General features: G+C 55.4%; 2 protein-coding genes across 7 annotated transcripts; one reads left to right on the top strand and one right to left on the bottom strand.

Annotated features, from left to right (window-relative positions):
* Nucleotides 1–388: 388 nt before the first annotated feature.
* Nucleotides 389–12,082, bottom strand: CHRD (chordin). Of its 4 annotated transcripts, XM_070372207.1 has the most exons (25): nt 11,948–12,082; nt 11,693–11,783; nt 9,922–10,742; nt 9,610–9,713; nt 8,990–9,119; nt 8,738–8,866; nt 8,546–8,645; nt 8,338–8,425; nt 7,839–7,980; nt 7,583–7,723; nt 7,419–7,501; nt 7,195–7,342; nt 6,931–7,037; nt 6,674–6,793; nt 5,869–6,025; nt 5,316–5,536; nt 4,780–4,893; nt 4,193–4,465; nt 4,024–4,117; nt 3,845–3,901; nt 3,468–3,571; nt 2,017–2,119; nt 1,457–1,611; nt 1,190–1,292; nt 389–852 (listed from the first exon to the last, which is right to left on the bottom strand). In XM_070372207.1, exons 3-25 carry the CDS (start codon nt 10,067–10,069, stop codon nt 797–799), a joined length of 2,877 nt encoding a protein of 958 aa, XP_070228308.1. In that variant the 5' UTR covers nt 10,070–10,742; nt 11,693–11,783; nt 11,948–12,082; the 3' UTR covers nt 389–796. The 4 variants fall into 4 exon arrangements, with proteins under 4 accessions (XP_070228308.1, XP_070228320.1, XP_070228326.1 ...); XM_070372219.1 differs by lacking the exon at nt 11,948–12,082 and having other exon boundaries at nt 389–849; nt 11,693–11,828; XM_070372225.1 differs by lacking the exons at nt 4,780–4,893; nt 11,948–12,082 and having other exon boundaries at nt 11,693–11,828.
* A 143-nt stretch (nt 12,083–12,225) lies between these two features.
* THPO (thrombopoietin) lies at nt 12,226–18,637 on the top strand. 3 transcript variants are annotated; one of them, XM_070372247.1, is made up of 6 exons: nt 12,226–12,363; nt 13,675–13,852; nt 14,091–14,218; nt 14,508–14,594; nt 17,324–17,491; nt 17,725–18,637. In XM_070372247.1, exons 2-6 carry the CDS (start codon nt 13,840–13,842, stop codon nt 18,286–18,288), a joined length of 960 nt encoding a protein of 319 aa, XP_070228348.1. In that variant the 5' UTR covers nt 12,226–12,363; nt 13,675–13,839; the 3' UTR covers nt 18,289–18,637. The 3 variants fall into 3 exon arrangements, with proteins under 3 accessions (XP_070228348.1, XP_005909566.2, XP_005909565.2); XM_005909504.3 differs by having other exon boundaries at nt 17,720–18,635; XM_005909503.3 differs by having other exon boundaries at nt 17,708–18,630.
* The last annotated feature ends 1,167 nt before the right edge of the window (nt 18,638–19,804 follow it).

A 19,804-nucleotide genomic window follows, 5' to 3' on the forward strand; every position in this document is an offset into this window, starting at 1 on the left:
CTGCCAGACTCCTCTGTCCATGGGATGCTCCAGGCAAAATACTGGAATGGGTTGCCATGTCCTCCTCCAGGGCTGAGACACTATAACACTCGCAAAAATGCCGGCCTGGGCAGGTCAGTGGAAACTAACGTCCAAATACTGCTTCCAGTGGCCTGAGTTCTTGAAGCTCTGTTCCATCTCAAAGACAGCCTAGGCCCCTCTGCAGGATCTAGCCTTACCACCGGCTGTTGTGTCATCTTGCCCCCTTCCCCGGGTCTTTTCCTGCTCCACAAAGGTAGAGCGAGGCCCCTGGAGCCAGTGCCCCTCTCTCTCCCTACCGCCCCTCAGACCCTTCTCCACTAGGGCCCACTTAGGCCCCTGGTCACAAAGAAACAACCATTAGCCCAAAGACTGGAAAAAAAGTAGTTTTAATAAATACAAAAATCTCCAATAATGACTCTGCTCAGCTCAGGGGCAGCAGGAGTGAAGTGGAAGGGGACCCTTGGTGCTGAGTGAGGATAAATTAAAAATCCCAACAAGCCAGTGACAGTATGTACAGAAGGAAAGGGGTTGGGCTTCCAAGGCAGGAGCCGGAGGGTGACAAGGCCAGAGTTGGAGCTGACATGGCCTTGGTCTGCCCTGGCTGCCCCTCCCCCGTGTGCAGTTGTGGTTCCCAGAGGTAGTGGGGGAGGGGGAAGAGGCAGAAGAGAGGGGCCAAAGGCACTGGATTTCCCGCAGGAGAACTCGGGGTCCTCGGTGCCCCTCCTTCCCTCGGCCCAGGCCCCATCCTCTTGGTCGCGGGGCCTCTGGCTGCTCCCTAGGAGCCTTCATCTTCTTTCCCAAGCTCTGGGACTGTCCTGGTCTCTGGGGCTGCTGGAGGCAGAAGAGAGTGAAGTTTGGAAGAGGAGCAAGGGGGTGGCGGGACACAGAGGACACAGCGGAGCTTCCCTGTTCTGATCTCAGAAAGGTCAGAATTCATGAAGCAAGTCAGCACACACCAGCTGTGTGCCTTTAGCCTAGTTGCCTGATCCCTTTGAGGGTCAGCAAGTTCCTTGGTGAAGAAAAGGCAATGGAGACCAAGCCTACAAGGTTGCTGTGGGAGGGGACAGGACAACACTTGTGCAGCAGAGGGCACTGCGCCCAGCATGTAGTCGGTGCTCCCTCCCCTCCCCAGGCATCCCAGAGCTGCCGCCCCAGACCCCGCACTTACGCCGCCGCCGGGGTGTGCAGTGGGAGCAGCAGCGGCTCTCCTTCCCTGGGCCGCAGGACAGTGGCGGTGAACAGTCATCCCGCTCACAGTGGGGCACCCCTGCCTGGTGCAGGACAGACCAGATCCTGAGGGTTCCCAGAGGTGCTGGGGCACAGTGGCCTTCAGCCTCCTAGGGGAAGCCCTCCTGCCAGGAGCCTGCCCTCCCTAGGAAGTTCCCCTCCCCCAGGCCAGGTCCCCAACGCCTACCTCACACAAGCCCCCACTCACCCCACATCTGCAGGTAATACAGCTCATCTCCCCAAAGGGGGGCACCGAAGGGTGCCAGCTCTGGCTCTCTGGGAACCACTGCCCTGCAAAACGGCAGCCTCGGGGCCCATCAGCCTGCATGGGGTCCCCCAGTTGGGGGTGGCCCCCTGACCCCACTGTGGGCAGGAAGAGGAGGAAAGGAGAAATAGATCAGTAGATGTGAGCTCTGTGGGGACCATCCAGGCCATATTTGTCACCTAGCAGTTTCTGGCACTTAGTAGGTGATAAATTTGGATAGATGGGTGGATGGATGGGTGGATGGATGGGTGGGTGGATGGGTGGGTGGATAGGTGGGTGGGACAGGAACTGGATCCCACTAACACATGCACATTCTTTTGTTGCATGTAGATCCCTGGCTTCGGGCTAAGCAGAGAGCAGCCTGGGTAAATGCTGAATTAGCTAAGACATCCCTTCCCTCCACCTTCAAAAGGCATCCCCTCGCCACGCATCCCTCCCACCCAGGACAAGGCATGAAGAGCCTCGTCTGCCCCTAGAGGCCTCAGTGCCCCTGTCCCCCTTACCTGGACACTGCTTGCAGCAGTCAGTGGGGTTGGCGCGGACGGGCTGGGCGCAGGCCAGCCGGGGACACTGCACCTTCTCACAGTGTACCTCCCCAGTGCCCCCCTGCAGGGATCCATGGAGTGAAGGGTGTCAGGAGAAAGGCAGGACACACAAGCCTTCTGCCTCCTCCTTTTCCTTTCCCATACCTCGGACGCATGACCTTTTTCACCCAGAGGTCTTGTAGTGAAAGTTACTCGGTCGTGTCCAACTCTTTGTGACCCCATGGACTATATAGTCCATGGAATTCTCCTGGCCAGAATACTGGAATGGGTAGCCTTTCCCTTCTCCAGGGGATCTTTCCAACCCAGGGATTGAACCCAGTTCTCCCTCATTGTAGGTGGATTCTTTACCAGCTGAGCCACAAGGGAGGCCCTAGAATACTGGAGTGGGTAGCCTGTCCCTTCTCCAGGGAATCTTCCCAACCCAGGAACTGAAGCGGCGTCTCTGCATTGCAGGCAGATTATTTACCAGCTGAGCTACCAGGGAAGCCCAGAGGGCTTGGACTGCAACTTTATATGCATGCCAATTTGCTTCAGTCATGTCCGACTCTTTGTAACCCTATGGACTGTAGCCCTCCAGATTCCTCTGTCCATGGGATTTTCCAGACAAGAATACTGAAATAGGTTGCCATTTCCTGCTCCAAGGGATCTTCCTCACCCAGAGATCAAATCTGTATATCTTGCATCTCCTGCACTGGCAGGCAGGTTCTTTACTACTTTACAAATCTTCATTGTAGCCCTGCAAGGTAGGTGCTACCATCTTTACTACTTTACAAATCTTCATTGTAGCCCTGCAAGGTAGGTGCTACCATCTCTGCTTCTGGGCGAGCAAAGTGAGATTCAGGGACATACAGAAAGTGCCCAGGGTTACATGGAGCTAGTCAGCTGGGAGAGCCAGAATTCACCCAAATTCACCTTTTCCTACAGGAAGCCAACTTTCAAAGCCCAGGAACTGAGAGTTCCCTGTGGCCTAGTGGTTAGGACTTGGCACTTTCCTGCCGTGGGCCCACGTTCAGTCTGGGGTCCTGCAAGTCACATAGTGTGTGTGCTGTGTATGCTTAGTTGTTCAGTCGTGTCCAACTCTTTTCGACCCCATGGACTGTAGCCTGCCAGGATCCTCTGTCCATGGGATTCTCCAGGCAAGAATACTGGAGTGGGCTACCATTCCCTCCTCCAGGGGATCTCCCTGACCCAGGGATCAAACTCAGATCTCCTGCACTGCAGGCAGATTCTTTACCATCTGAGCCACCAGGGAACCCCAAGTCCCATGGTGTGGCCACCCCCCGAAAAGATTGTGCAAAGGACTTCTATTATTTTGATCACCAAGACTGGGCTTTACTCTCCCAGAAGCCCCTTCTCCCACTCTGCAGATCTTAGGGGTTCCAGCATCAGAGAAAGCTGGGCTGCCATACCTTGCAGGTGCAGACAGCACACTTAATTAACCCAAATGGGGGCACGACAGGGTGCCATCGGGTGCCTGCTGCCCGCCAGCTCCGGTCACCGTCAAAATAGCAGCCTGGTGGGAGACAGTGCCCAGCGCCATTAGTGCTGAGTTCATTAGCTAGGCCCACAACCCAGGCTTGAGCCTCAGGCCAAACCCACAGTGGTCTAACCCCAGAGCCTACTTGTGGGCCAAGGACTCTAATGAAGCCTCTCAGGTGTCAGTTGTAACCTGTGCCCCTCAACCACCTCCATCCCAGTAAATACACTCCCCCTCCCACTCCCCCCCAATCCTACCCAACAGCTCCATTGGACTCCCCACCCCTGCATTCACACACTTCCAGCTCACCCTCGCCAGGGTCCCTGTTCCTTGGCAGCCCCGGGAGGTCTTTGACATCTTGTTTCTCTGTGGATCCAAAGAAATAATGAAGGCAGAGGATGGCCCCCTTCTTCCTTCCCTCCCCAGAGGCCTCACCGCCTCCCATGGTGGACCCTCCATGACCCTCTCCACTCCTGCAGGGCACTCACCCGGGCACACAGGGCAGCACTGGTCTGGTGCCTGCACTGGGCTTGGACAGCTGGGCGGCGGGCACACCACGGGGTCACAAATCACCGTGCGTCTCTGCAGGGAGAGACTGAGGGTTGGTTCCAGGGCTCCAGAACCCTGGCCCCAGTGCGCCCTTCCGGGGCCTCCTACCTGGCAGATGCAGAGTGAGCAGAGCGGGTCATAGTTAGGAGCCCAGCGAGCCCCGTGGGGGCGCTGCTGCCCCTCAAAGAAGCAGGTGTTGGGGTCTCGGAGCCGACTGGGGCCACCTGGTCTGGCTGGCGCTGGGGTGTCTGGGCCCGGCACAGCGGGCAGTGGGGCCACCATGGCCGCCACTGCCTCCAGAGCCCCAGGCGCCTGCATTTCTTTGTCTCCCGCTGCCGCCAGGCGCAGGCCGCCCACCTCGCATTGGTTGGCAATGTGCACCTGAGAGGAGAGGCAGGTTGAGGCAGCATCCAGGCTCCCTCTTGCATCTCCACCAGTGGCAGCCAAGACACCCAGAGCACCCACTGTGCCCCAGAAGGGTGCTCTTAGCCACAGCACTCATCCCAGCTGCCAAGGACAGGCGGTCAGCTTCTCGCCTCATTAAGTACCTAGTGTGGCTTCATCCTCTCAGCGAGCTAGGGAGTGTGCGCAATTCTACCGCCCCCAGGGTCCGGAGAGGGCAAGTGGCTAACAAAGAGCACCACGGTGCTCACCCGAATCTGACCCATCCCAACTGGCCCGCACTGCCTCCCTACCTGCCCTCGCAGCTCCCCTTGGGGGCTCCCCTTGGTGGTGATCAGCAGGGAGGCAGAGCCCTGAGCCAGGTGCCGCAGCAGCTCGGGCTCCAGGTCCTTCACCACACCCTGGGCCTGGCAGCAGACAGAAGAGGGGACAGAACAAGGCACTCTCGGACTAAGCCTACCATTCCCAGTTTCTCAGGTAAGGAAACTGAGACTCAGGGAAGTTAAGTAAGGTCTCCAGAGAAGCAAGCCCATCAGCAATGGAGTAGAGCTCAGAAGCCCCAGGTCCACGGCAACCCAGCCTGTGTCAGGAGCTTGGTCCATCCCACCCACCCCTTGGAGTTCCAGGACATTACATCCTACCCACGAGATCCCAGCAGAGTAAGACGCAGGTGGGTAAAGGGATACTAAAAGGCTGAACCAGATTTGTACCCAGGTCTGCCTGACTCCTGAGGCTTGCCTGCTCTCTGTTTCCCCTGCCCAGGCCCACAGAGCCTTTCATGCTAAAAAGCAGCTATTTTCCAAACTGCCTCCCACCAACACCTCCTCACCTCCGGGCCATAGAATCCCTTCAGCAGCCGCCGGGGCCCTGGCATTCCAGGAGGCCCGAGGAGGTGGGCAGTGATGGTGCCCTGTTCTGAGCCACCAAGCCCTGCCAGCAGCACTTCATAGTGCAGGTGACAGTGGGTGTCCAGGGAGAGCCAGGCGTGCCCTGCTGCCTGGCTCTGCACCGGGGGCAACACCAGGGCTCCTGCCAGGGGCACAGGCAGTGCTGGATCCGGACAGAGGAGAGATGACTGATGAGAAGATGGCTGAGAGCAGCGACTTAACCCTAGTATTTCCCATCTCCCTTGGCACAGACTCCACAAACTAGCGGGCACTGTCCACAGGCCCAGGGCTGGGGAAGCGGCAAGGGAGAGGCCTGCATTGTGGTGAGAGGGACCATCTCCCGGCAGGGCCACCCTGAATATCCTCACCTTCTCCAGATGCCAACTGGAGCTCAGGTGCAGAGAAAGAAGTGTCAGGCTCTGGCCCTCTGGCACCATCCCTCACATGCTTGAATTAGAGGACACCAAAGGTGGGGCAGACCCCTGGAGCACTCACTGTCATGGCGGGCGCTGTGCCCACTGTAGGGCAGGGCGGCCACGTGGCCCCGCAGTTCTCCATCTGGGAAGTCCTTGGTGCCCACGTTCAGGAACAGTTCATTCTGCAGCAGCATATGAGCCCCCCGGGCACCCAGCCCAGGGCAGATACCCACAGCCTGAGGGGGCAGGGAAGAGTGAGCCCTAAGTGCAGCCTGCCAGGCCCCGGATGAACTCTCCTCAGCTTTCACACGAGCCCAAGATTCTGAACCCTTTCCATGTTGCTTTGCATCCCCACTAAACCCATACACACTGCCATGCACCAGTAACTGGCTAAGAACCGGGCAGGCCCAGGTTCAAGTCCCTTCTCTGCTGCTTCCTACCTATGCAACCCACCTTGAGGAATTATTTAAGCTCTCTGATCCTTCTCTTCATCATCTGTTAGATGAGTAATGTGAGGGCCAAAAATAATGTAAGCAAGGCAACCAGTGCAGTTTGTGGCATATAGAAAGGCTCAATAAATGGCAGTCATTGCTATCATGTTTATTATTATATGATCTGCTGCACTGGCCTCCCTATGTAACTCCTTCCACTGGATACAAGCTTCCTGAAGACAGGGGCCACATCTGATTTTCTTTGTACTGCAGTCCTTAGCCCAAGGCTCACTATAAAATGAGTCCAGTGAATCAACGCATCAGTGAGAGAGACTGCAAGTGAGTGAATAATACCAAACATCCCTGCTCATCCCACATGGCTTCCCACAGCCCCCCAACACTGTCAACTCTGTTGCCTGGGCCCTGCAGCCCTGGTCTCCCTGAAGTACTCACCCTGTGTCCTCCCGGCTGGAGTCCAACCATGTGGCATAGGACAGTGTGCTGGTTCCTCCGCTGAGGCTTGGTCTCCAGCGTCATGGCCATCACCTCACTGCCTGTACCTACCACCTGTACCTGGAGGGCAGGAGTGGGGAGGGCAAATGAGACTAGCAGAGAAGGGCTGGGCCCTGAATCTCTGTAGTCTAAAGCCCCGTCCTGCCCTGCTGCCTTCTCACCTCCTGCACCGCCCCTGCCCCACCCCTGACTCTTACTTGGTAGATCAGGGAGCCGTTTCCTAGCAGTGTAAGGCTGGCTGAGCCCGCTGCACCCGTCTGAACTGGGATCAGGGCATCCGCCCCGCAAAGGACACTTTGCAGGACTGCAAAGGGGAGGGACAGGTGGACGCAGGCTTGCCCCACGGCCATTCACACCCCAGCCCCCAGGATCCCTCCTGTACCCACCCTGGCCCCTCCTCTGGCACTTTGCTGTGCCTCTCATTGTGTGTGCCCAGGGTGCCCGGCTTGACCCTGCCTCACCATCGCAGCTCTGCCTGGCTGCAATGTGTCCACTGATGCGTAGCCCTGGCCCACTTGCCCTCTCTAGGGCCATCTGCAGCTCTCCCAGCACCAGCCAGTCCATCTCCTGGGCTGTCAGGTTGGGCAGCACTTCAGCAAAGCCCGGTTCCTGGGGGCAGAGGAGGGTGCGGTGGGCACAGCAAGAGGCTAGAGCAGGCGGCAGTAAGAGCCAGACCCTCACTCACCTGGGCTGAAGCATTGGCTTGGAGCTCTCGCAGTAGCTTCCCCTGGTGTAGAATCTGGAGCCGCAGGGGAACCTGGGCTGGTCCTGCAACAGGCGCACACATGGAACCTCTGAAAGATGGATGCTTTCCCTACCCTCCTCACGTGTCTGCCCCATCCCGCTTACCCCCACTCCTGGACTCCAGGAGCCCACGGAAGAGCAGCAGAAAGTGCAAGGAGTCCTCTGTGTCACTGAGAGTGAGTAGGGCGATGCCCCCTATGCCTGGCTGTGGGGGGCCTTCCAGGGTCAGGATGGCACTGAAGGTCTCTGGGGAAGAAAGGACCATGAGAGCCCATCAGAAAGTGCCCCCCTCAGCCCACTCCATTTCTGGGGGCCAAAAAGACTCTGAGCTTCATGTCCAGGAGCTGTTGGCTCCCCTCACCTGCAGCCAGGGCCCGGTGCCGAATGAGAGGTCCCCAGACCTCCCCTGAAGGTTGAGTGGGTGTCACAAGTGCCACATACAGCTGCTCTGCCCTAAGGAGTCGCAGGGACAACCGAGGCACTGCCCGCCACACCCCGCAGACCTGGAGCAGAGAGACAAGAAGGCCCTCTCAGTATACAGGACATACCTGCTGAGAGGCCCATGTCTGGTGAGGAAGGAATATGGGAAGCTGCCCCCAGGCTCTCCTAGGACATGTAAGAAAGGGCCCTGGAACCAGATGCCAGGGTCCAAATCCCAGATCCTCCATTAACTAGCTGTATGACCTTGAACAAATCACATTCTGCTAGTGAGCCTCACTTCCCTCATCTGTAAAATGGGCATCATCATGTCAGTGCCTCTCTCCCACTGGGCTGTTGTGAGGACCCAAGGAGGCAATGTAGAGCATGCTCTCAGCATAGTGCCCAGATGGGATAAGTACTCATAAATGGCATCGTCTCACCAGGCCATCTTGGGTGGGGGCTGCAGGGTGTTCAAACAGGATGCTGCCAGTGGAGTCAGAGAAGCGGATTCGGGTAGGGCGGTCCAGCCTGGTAATGAGCATCCCTTGAGCACCAGCTCTGAGCCCGGGCCAGAAGGCTGCTCCAGCCTCTCCAAATCCTCCCTCCCTGGCCCCCGCTGACCCCTCCTCCCTCCTTCCTCTTTCTCACCGCCGGTAGGAGATGGAGAACCGCAGACTGGAGCGCTGCAGCGACACTCGAGCCCGCGCCACCGCTTGCGACCTTGGCCCTGTCAGCAGCGCCACGAAGTCTGCGAGGGGAGGAAGATGTCCCTAGTTCCATCACCCGCTGCTGCGGCCCGGCGCCCGTCACAACCCCAGTTCCTACCCGGCCCCTGCCTACCCGTGTGGCCGTCTCCACGCCCCCGATCCTCAGCTCCTGGCTCCCCGCGGTCGCTGTAGCTTCGGTGCTCTGGGTCGCGTGGATACTCGAAGGCCAGGCCCGTCGGCTGCTTTTCTGGACTGCTGTGCTCTGCACCGGGGGTGGGGGACACGGGTTTCAGGTGGGCAAGGAGAGGACCAGCTGACCGTTCCATTCCACCCAGCCACGCGTCTCGGCCCTGCCGCCCTCCCCTCTCCGCGGAGCCGGCCTTACCCTGGGGGCAGGTCTGGCAGCAGTGTCCAGGCAGCTGGCGCGGCTGCCCGCAGGCCAGGGTTGGGCACTCGGGTTTGATGTTCTTGCAGCTGACCCTGCCTGCGCCCCTTGCGCGGCGACCCCACTGAGGCTGCTCACAGAGAAGACGGAAACCCGAGTGAGGGCAAGACATCAATTGTTGAAAATCAAAGGCAAGCCGGGAAGGCATCGGACAAGGGCAAGGTCGGCCCACGGAGGCAAGAGTGCTCTGCTACCTACAAGCTGCGCGACTCTAGACAAGTTACTTAACCTCTCTGGGCTGTGCGGTCCCTAGCTGAAAAACGGGAGTAATGATAGTCTCTGTCTAACGTGGTTGTACTAGGAGTTTAGTGAGAGATGAAATGGAGTTGGCTAAGAGCCTGACACATAGTGGACGATCAATAATAGGCAACACCTGAGACTTGAAGGGGGCGCTTCCTCTCCTCTATCCTCCCTCGTGCCTCCTCCGCCAAAAAAAATTATCCCAAATATCTGCAGACTGGCTTCTTTCTCTTCAGCAGCTCCGGGTCCATCCGACGTCCCAAGACCTCAGCGCTCCCCGACCCACAGGGCCCCCAGCCACAGTCTTTGGGTCCACTCACCGCCTCGCAGGCGCAGAGCACGCAGCGCATCACCCCGAAGGGCTCCCCCAGGTCCGGGTGCCACGTCTCGTCCAAGGCATAGACCTTCCCGCCGAAGGAGCAGCCTGCGGGGACGGGCTTGGCTGGCGGCCGCTGTCCCGCTCCTGCCGTGTGCCCGCCCCGGGCGCTGCGGGCCGGGCCCCGGGTACCCTGGGCACCCCTCCGGGCCGCCCGCCGCGCCGAGCCACCTGCGCCCTGCGCCCCCTCCGGGCGGGAGCAGACTTGCCCCGAGCCGGACTCCCCGCCCGTGCCTCCCCCGGGGCGCCCACCTACCTGCTGCTCCCCGAATGGGCAGCGGCTCCTTCTCGGGCCGGATAGGCAGCGCGGGGTGCTCGGGGCCGGCGCCGCGGGCCGGCCGGGAGCCGAGCAGCAGAAGCCCGAGGAGCAGCAGCGGGGCCGGCGGGGCCGGGAAGCTCGGCATGACGCGAACGGGACAGCTGGGGAGGCGGGAGGGAGGAGGGAGCAGCAGAGGGAGGAGGGAGACGCGAGGAGGGCCGGGCCGGGGGCGGTGCGGCGGGAGGGGGCCGGGGCCAGGGCCCGAGCGGTGCGGCGAGGGGCTCGTCGGGCGGCCGCGGAGTCGGCGCCGGGCCGGGCGGGGCGGGAGGAGCGGCCGGGAGGAGCGCGGGCGGGCGGGCGCTGACCCGGGCCGTACGCGGCTCTAGTGCCCCGGGCGCCGGCTCTGGCCCGTTTTATGCCCCGCGCCCGGCGCCCCGGCCGGGGGCCTCCTCCTCAGCAAACGGGGCGGCGGCGGCGGCTCGGCGAGGGGCCGGGCTGAGCCCGGGGGGTCCGGCCCAGCAGCAGCGGCCCGGATCGCGAGTGGGGGAGGGGAGGGAGGGGCTGGAACCGGGCAGGGGAGGAGGGAGGGGCTGTAGGGGAAGGGGGAGCGGAGGGGATAGGGGGAGGGGAGGGACCAGGGGGCGCAAAGCGGGGAGGAGAGGCGGATCTGGAGCACCCCCCACCCACCCACCCGCTGCCGGCGTCCACAGGGCAACTGGACCAGGAGGTGCGTGTCCGGCCCGGGATGGGAGCCCCAGGCCACGGAGGGGCAGAGACGGCTTGAGGCCTGGGCCGGCCACTGCGTTCAGACTGAGTTCCTGCCGGAAGGATGAAGAATTGTCTTTAAGGATGACAACGGGCAGGACGGGCCCATCAACTCATCTTCGCCTGTCTCTGGGCCCACCGCACCTCTCAAACCCCACACCACTCTCATTGCCCAGCCTGTGTCCCTACTTCCCCTATGAGATCTCTCCTCTTTCCTCTGTCCCTGGGATAGGAACTTAGCCAGAAACAGACTGTCTCCCTTTCTGTCTGCTGACAGCGTTTCTCTCCCTACTATTACCTGTGCTCAGGCCCATCCAACCATCCTCCTCCCCAGCCTGACACACTTCCCCACCCTCTTCCTTCACCTGGGGGACCCTCTGCCTCTCCACCCTACCCACAAACCTCTTTTGTCTTGCTTTCCCAAGCATGACAGCCTCCCTGCCACGACAGCCTCCCTGCCACCTCCCACCCCCACATTCCCACCCCCACACTCCCACCATCCTCCCAACCATCCCAGCACCCTCCTTCTTAATCTTGGGAGGCATCTGGTCTGGCTGAACTGGAGAATTCCGGGATCTAGGCCATACTCCTTAGCAGAGAGCCCCATCCTTGGGAGGAGGAGCAGGAGAGAGCCTGAGGATGAAGTGGAGAGGGGGCGTGGGGGAGGAGGTGGGAATAAGGTCAGGCCAGGAGGCCCCTGAGGACAGACTGTGGGGAGAGTGGGACTGAGGAGAAAGCAGAGGAACTAGAGCCAAGGCCAGTGGAAGAGGGGGGCCAGCAGGAGGTATTTGGGGGAGGTTCAGCAGCTGTCTTTCCTAAGACAGGGACACATGGGCCTGGTTATTCCTCTTGTCACATGTGGAGTGGTAAGAGATGGGAGAGGGAGAAAGGGCAGGCAAAGAGGGCCCTGGCACAGAGATAAGTGGGCTTAGCCATCAGAGCCATGGGGCCCCAACAGAGGGACACCTGAACCCGGCTTAATCCAGCACATGCACCCCCTCACCTTGAAGTCCTCTCAAACTGTCCAGACTGCTTCCTGGAAACGCTGACCCCTGACAGGGTCTTCTCTAATACACGCAGTACCCACATTCCCACTGGAGTAGGAGGAACAAGACATGCCCCCCAGCGTGTTATTGATGACGAAAGCAGGAAAGCAAGAGCCTTAACAGATTTTAGCAGCAGGTGTGTTGTCCAGGGAAAAGAAATTTGGACAGCCAGGAACCGAGAGACCCACCAGTCTAAAACCAGACCTCTGTACCTCTTCCTGAGGGGTGAAAATGTCCTGCCAGATTCCTCCTAGGAAAAAAACTGTTTCCCTCCCGTCTTCTCCCCCAGCCGGCTCCCAGATTTCCCAGCTCCTAGAAAGAGACAGATCCCCCTATTCAAATCCTCCGTGTGGTATGCGTGAGTGGGATAGCTGGGCTCCATTAGTGAACCATGGTCCAGGCAGGGGCTCCAAGTCCTACGCAGGTGGGAGGAGAAAGCGTCACTTCCGGGGCCATTGCTTGTGTCTAGTGGCTCCCTGCTCTCTGATTGGGCAGAATTGGCCTGGGCAGGCGGATGACCCCAGTGCCCCAGAGGGGCTGTGCCCCAACAGCCACCTGTCTTCCTACCCATCTGCTCCCCAGAGTGCTGCCTTCTCTGGACCTGAGTCCTGGAGCCCTTCTCTACCCGGTGAGTGGCAAGCCAGGTTTGGAGTTAAGTGAGGGTAGGAAGGACAGGAAAGAGGAATTGGGCTCTCTGCTGGGGGAGGGGTAGGCAAACTGGAACCTACAGGCACTGACCTTTGTCGAGAAGAGTGTGGCCTTCCCAGAATGGGAGGAGCAGGACAGAGCAGGGGTAGGGGGTGGGGTGCTGGGTTCTGAGGTACTGATAACAGACTTAGTGGAATACAGCACAGTCCTGGCTGGCCCTCAAGAAAGGGGGCATGAACCCAGGTAGAAAACAAGAAAGAAGGTGCTTTTCAGACTTAGGGAACATGGCACCGAGGTGGACACAGCCTCAACCCCCATTCATACCCAGTCATTCCTAATGAGCTTAAGAGGTTCTGAATCCTGGGGCTGGGGAAGCTGGGCCAGGCAAGCCAGGGCACAAGGAGAGGGTAATGCGAGGAGGGCTCATGAATGTTGACAGACCTACAGGAAATCCCAATATTGAATCAGGTGCAGGCCTCTTCGCACAACTTGTGAAAGAAGAAGGAAGCCATGTGGGGGGTCCTGCAAAGGAACCGGAAGGGGTCTGCAGAGGGGGCAGGGAGGAAGGTGAGGGCTATGAGACCGATATGGTGGGTGTCTAAGGTGAGGTAAGCCCTGTAAGGCAGGCATCAGCTCACCCAGCAGGTGCTCATTCCTGGGCGACTTGCTTCAGGAAGGAAGTTCCAGAACTGTTAGCCCATCTCTTCTTAAATAACCAAAGAAAAACCCCAAGAGGCTTTATGTGTTGGAGTAGATAGAAAAAGAATGAGAGGTTAATTTCTCCCACATCATCTTCTCAAGCTTTTAATCACCGACTTTTAGTAGTTCAGTTTTATTTTGGTCCAATTCCCCTCCTCAACCCCACTCCCCAAGCTACCCCTGAGCTCATTGTATATGTTTGCTAGCTTCTGGTCCTGGCCCTGTAGCCATTTCCAATCTTTTCTCCAGGCTTGAGCCCCAGTGCGTCCATTCTCTATCCCCATTCCAGGTTTTCTCCAACCAAACAAGCAGGGTTGCTCAGATTTTGAGGCAGTTAGATGTGTGTGTATAAATTCTGTCCTGCTGCCCTTGGTGGGGGGCTGGGGCACCAGAGCCACCTCAGAGGTACTGAGGTACTCTGACGAAGAATAGACACCATACGGTACAATCACAAGATGACTGGAGCATTCGGGGCTTTAGCAGTTCCAGGCTGGTCAGCATCTCACACCCTCCCAACGTCTGTTCCCCCAGCCAGGCAGAGTTTCATTTCCTTGAAACTCCATTAATTGTTCATCATTCCTGTCACTTGCAGGATAGGTTCTAAATCCTCCTCCTCCTTGGCCCACCTGTGCCCCACCTGTGCCCCACCCCACTCTGCCCCGAAGTGCAAGAGCCCAAGCCGCCTCCATGGCCCCAGGACGGATTCAGGGGAGAGGCCCCATTCAGGGAGCCACTCCAAGCAGACAGCCTGGCCAGAATGGAGCTGACTGGTAAGAAAATCCTTGGGAGAACTAGAGCCAAATCAGAACCTGGTAGAGGGAAAAGAGAAAGGAAATGTGCCGTGGTGGTGGGATGGGGGGGAGGCAGCCAGTCTCCCAGGAATAAGGCCTCTGAGCAGCAGATTCCCTGGATTGCAGGTCTGGGTCCTAAATAGGAATTTCTGGACTGCCAACCGACAATGATTTCTTCCTTATCCACCCCTTTCAACTTCACCTCTCCTCATCTAAGAATTGCTCCTCGTGGTCATCCTTCTCCTAACTGCAAGAATAACTCTGTCCAGCCCGGCTCCTCCTGCCTGTGACCCCCGACTCCTAAATAAACTGCTTCGTGACTCCCATGTCCTTCACAGCAGACTGGTGAGAATCCCCAAGCACTCTCCCTTCTGCCCACTTAACTGGAGAGATACCCTCACTCCCACCACTCCCTCTCACGACCCAGTCCAATCACTACCCTTCCAATATTGTCTTAGTAAGACCACCACCAACACCCCCTGACCCGATTACTACCCCTTTACAAGGATTATGGTTTATAATCAAATGCTCTCTTAAAAGCTCTAGTCTGGCTGTATTACGCATGGAAGCCTATCCTGGTAATTGGGCCACCATAACGTGCCCTCTCCACCACCCCACCAATCTTTTTCAACAGAGCCAGTGTCCAGACGTGAACCCTTTGTCCACACCTGTCCTTCTGCCTGCTGTGGACTTCAGCTTGGGAGAATGGAAAACCCAGACGGTAAGAAAGCCATCCTTTCCCTTGGTTTCCCTAATCCTGTCTTCATCTGTTTGCTACTGATTCCCATGGATTTTTCAAAATTTCTGAGCTCTCTTTTAAAAAGAGTTCCACTTCAACTTGGCCACCCTAACCCAATATACATTCTACTATGGGGATATCTTCTGGACAAGATGATGGCTTGTGGCCCAATATGTTAAATAGAGTCAAGGCTGACCAGGAGAAGCTGGATAGAGGTCTCTCATGGCCATGCCTTTGACCTATTTCCATTCAACCTTCTTTTTCTAAGGCAAGAAACAGTAGTCGATTTATTTTGTAGCATACTATTAGCCTCCTTGACCTTTAAATTCAGATTTTTCCCCTTTTTCAGCTTTATTAAGATATCATGGGCATATAACATTGTGTAAGTTTAAGGTAGTATACAATGTGTTGATATAATATACACATATTATGAAATGATTAACATTAGCTAATACCTGCATCACATCCTATAATTAATATTTCTTATTTATTATTTTGGCTGCACTGGGCCATCTTTGCTACATGGGTTTTCTCTAGTCACAGAGCAGGGGCTGCTCTCTAGTTGCGGGACACAGACTTCTCCTTGTGGTGGCTTCTCTTGTTGTGGAGCACGGGCTCTAGGGCATGCAGGCCTAGGTAGCTGCAGCTCGAGGGCTCTAGAGCAGGAGCTCAGTAGTTGTGGCTCATGGGCTTTGTTGCCACACAGCATGTAGGATCTGCCTGGACCAGGGATCAAACCCATGTCCCCTGCATTGGCAGGTGGATTCTTAACCACTGGACTACCGGGGAGGCCCTAATATTTCTTTTCTGTGGTGAGAACATTTAAAATCTACTCTCTTAGCACATTTCATGGAGAAGGAAATGGCAACCCCCTCCAGTATTCTTGCCTAGAGAATCCCATGGACAGAGGAGCCTGGTGGGCTGCTGTCCATAGGGTCGCACAGAGTCGGACACAACTGAAGCAACTTAGCACGCATGCATGCATGCATTGGAGAAGGGAATGGCAACCCACTCCAGTATTCTTACCTAGAGAATCCCAGGGACAGAAGAGACTGGTGGGCTGCCATCTATGGGGTCACAGAGTCGGACACAACTAAAGTGACTTAGCAGCAGCAGCAGTACATTTCAAGTGCACATAATTCAGTATTATGAACTGTAATCACTGTATATTAGACCCCCAGAACTTATTCATCTTAATCTGTTCAACCTTAAGTTGGTGTGAAGAAGCAAGATGACACAAAACTGGGAGGCACAGCTAAAATAACAAAAGACAGAATGAAGGTTCAAATCGATAAAAGGCTAGGTCAAAAACAAAGATGTATATAACAGATGCGTATAAAACTCTGGATGTGTGAAGTAACTGAATAAAATCCGCTTCCAACTTTCAGGCCATAGTTGACCCTGCTTCCCTCACATAAAATTTTAGCCCTAGTACTTACTATGAAACAGACCTGGGAGGGTTGGATTGCCTCAAACTTACCATTGTAATATTACCGAAGCAGCAGCTACTTAAAAAGCTAGAGATCCTAGGTGGCTTTAGATGTTTAACATCCACTATGTAGAAACATTCCTAAAAAGCTCTATTCTGAGTGGACTGCACATTTTAAAAAATTTCTATTGGAGCATAGTTGCTTTACAATGTTGTGTTAGTTTCTGCTGTACAGCAAAGTGAATCAGCTACACATATACATATCCCCTGTTTTTTGGACTTCCTTCCCATTTAGGTCACCACAGATGATTGAATAGAGCTCCCTGTGCTATACAGTAGGTTCTCATTAGTTATCTATTTTATACATGGCATCAATAGTGTATATGTGTGAATCCCAATCTCTGAGTTCGCCCCACCCCCATCTCCCCCTCGGCATCCATAGGTTTGTTCTCTGTGTCTGTGGACTACACTTAAACTACCGCACTGAGTACTAGCTATCCTCTTTTAGGTGCATGCTCATGTACTCAGGGGCCCGTATTAAACTAGCATGTCGAAGCAACCTGAACAGTGAGAGGTTGGAAAATATGTTATGTGAGGAACTGTTTAAAAAAATAATAAAGCTCATGTGATGGGGTTGGAGAAGAGTAGCCGTCTTACGGCAGAGCACAAACTGCTTTAGTCTGAGACTGAAGAAACCTACTAGAAGGGAGTACTGCTGACCAGGTCAGCTCCTCTGCCCTCAAGACACCTAGAATTCCCTCGCTTCCCTCAGGTCTTCTGGGGACCGGGCCAGGGAGGAGGGGCAATTGCTAGTGATCCCTTGTAGATTCTGTTCTGCCATTTATCAGTAAGTCCCTTCCCTTCATCTTTATAATTTTTACGATGGTCTCGTACCTACATTAACTTTTTAAAAATCGTATGATCCTAACATTCTATAGAAGGAAGACTGGATTTACAGCACTAGAACCAAGAGGTAAAAACTATTAATAGGGCAGATTACAGAATAATCCAAGAACGGGAAAAAAAATAAAAATAAAAAGAGCTTTTCTTACTGAAATTACGTGTTAAGAGCCAGCTGGGTTACCGGACACTGGAGTTATTCAAGCAGAGGCTGATGACCAATTGTCGGGAGACTGAAGGAATTCCTGTGCTGGGTGGGACCTAGGTCCTGTCCAATTCTCAGCTCCTATGATTCATTCTGCTGGCTGCTCTTACAGGCTCCCCACCCGCCATTCGAATACCCTTTGAAGCTGTCCGCTTCTCTCTTCCATCTCTTTCCCAGGAGCAGACCAAAGCACAGGACGTCCTGGGAACCACGACCCTTCTGCTGGAGGCAGTGATGACAGCGCGGGGACAGCTGGGCCCCACTTGCCTCTCATCCCTCCTGGTGCAGCTTTCTGGGCAGGTCCGCCTCCTTCTTGGGGCCCTGCAGGGCCTCCTAGGAACCCAGGTAAGTCCCCAGTCAAGGGAATTAGAGAATATTTCTTTTCTGACTCAGTCCCCTTAGAAAATTCTGGAAATCCTGAGGGTGGAAGAGCTGACCTGCTAAGGAGTGCATCCTCCCAGTCACAAAGCCTGGGTTCTGGCACCTTATCTTCCCCATGTAGACAGGCAGGCATGATATCTAGCCCAGGTCTCTGGCCTCAGGCCCATCCTCTGCCCTCAGCTTCCTCCACAGGGCAGGACCACAGCTCACAAGGATCCCAGTGCCATCTTCCTGAGCTTCCAACAGCTGCTCCGAGGAAAGGTGCGCTTCCTGCTGCTTGTAGTGGGGCCCAGCCTCTGTGCCAAGCGGGCCCCACCCACCACAGCTGTCCCGGGCAGCATCTCTCCATTGCTCACACTGAACAAGCTCCCAAACAGGACTTCTGGATTGTTGGAGACCAACTCCAGTGTCTCAGCCAGAACTACTGGCTTTGGACTTCCGAACAGGCTGCAAGGATTCAGAGCCAAGATTCCTGGTCTGTTGAACCAAACCTCCAGGTCCTTAGGCCAAATCCCTGGACACCTGAATGGGACACAAGGACCCTTAAGTGGAGTTCATGGACTCTTTCCTGGGCCCTCACCCAGGGCCCTAGGAGCCCCGGATATTCCTCTGGGAACTTCAGACATGGGCTCCCTGCCACCCTACCTCCAGCCTGGAGATTCTCCTTCCCCAGCCCATCCTCCCCCTGGACAATACACACTCTTCTCTCCTTCGCCAACCTCACCCATCCCCACGGTCCACCTCCAACCCCTGCTTCCTGACCCCTCAGCCATCACACCCAACTCTTCCAGTTCTCTTCTAGTTGCAGCCCACTCTCACTTCCGGAATCTGTCTCAGGAAGAGTAAGGTACTCAGCACTGCCAACATCAGCCTCCACGTACAGTCCCCTTACTTGTAGGAGAGGCCCTGGGAGACAACTGCAGCTATACAGGCATACCTCATTTTATTGCTCTTTGTAGACATTGTATTTTTTACAGATTGAAGATTTGTGGCAACCCTGTGTTGTCACATGATGGTTAGCATTTTTTAGCAATAAAGTATTTTTTAATGAAGGTATGCGAATTACTTTTTTAGACTTGATGCTATTATACACTTAATAGACCACAGTATCATAGAAACATGAAGTTTATATACACTAGGAAACCAAAAACAAATTGTGTGATTTGCTTCCTGTGATATTCACTTTATTGTAGTGGTCTAGAACTGAATCTACAAGATCCACGAGGTAGGCCTTTATCAGATTTCCTGCTTTCACCTGACACCCAAAGTCCTGGTGAAGGGGGACATGCAGGACAGAAAACGTATAATTTTTTACTATATGTCAAAAAACTTCAAAAGCTATTTTTTAAACCATCAATAATATTCACCAGAGCAGTTAGTTATCTCTGGTCTATTTTCTGCACAAATTTACAGCTTACTAACTATATATTTTCCATGTGATAATTCTGCAAAGGCCTGACCTGGCCTAGCTTCTGAACAGAGGCAGAACTTATCTCAGAGAAAAAAAGCCTGTGTTTTCTGCTCAGAACTAAGGTTAGTCTCTCTATTCTTTTTACTATCATTTTTAATGGAGCTCTCATCCCCTTTTCTTAGGAGACCCTTACTCTTGAGAAATGAAGGAGAGGTCTCTCAGAAAAGTTCCTCCATAACAGACAAAACTGAAAGGGATTAAATAATGAAGAAACGAGAGGACCCAAAGCTACCTGAAAAGCAAAGGGAAGATGTTCTTCTCATGGGCAACAGATCCCTCCCCCCCAACCCCCCACCCTGAGAGATGCTAACAGGAAGCTCTGGAGAGCCTTACACCCCAGGTAAGGCTGTACAGATGGGGTCAGTCAAGACGAGATGAGACTTGGATGTGACAGCTGAGCAAACAGCCAGCACTTCAGCAGCTCAGCAGGAAGCTTTGCCAGGCGCGGGTTCCTGCCTCCCTCCTGTGGAGGTCAGGGGGAAATGCAGGAAGTGGCTTGAGTCAGTCTCCTAGGGCTCACACAGCAGGAGGGGCAAGTACAAGTTGAAGGCTCATTTCCCAATTCCCAGAAGTATATACTATCTGAAAAGCAAACCTGTGTGACCACCATAAACTCTGCCTGGGGATGTCTAGAAAAGAAGCTAAGCTTACGGGGCTTTTTGAATAAATGTCACCTTGGTACTTAGGAAGAAGTTTATATTGCCCCAAACACTCCACTGCAAAGGTCAACACTACCTCCAGAGGCTCCTGTAGGAAAGCTATTGGAAGCTTTTCCCCTCCCACTTCAAACTCCCCAAAAGACAGCA

The sequence above is a fragment of the Bos mutus genome, chromosome 1 (genome assembly GCF_027580195.1).
Source record: "Bos mutus isolate GX-2022 chromosome 1, NWIPB_WYAK_1.1, whole genome shotgun sequence".
Taxonomy (NCBI): domain Eukaryota; kingdom Metazoa; phylum Chordata; class Mammalia; order Artiodactyla; family Bovidae; genus Bos; species Bos mutus.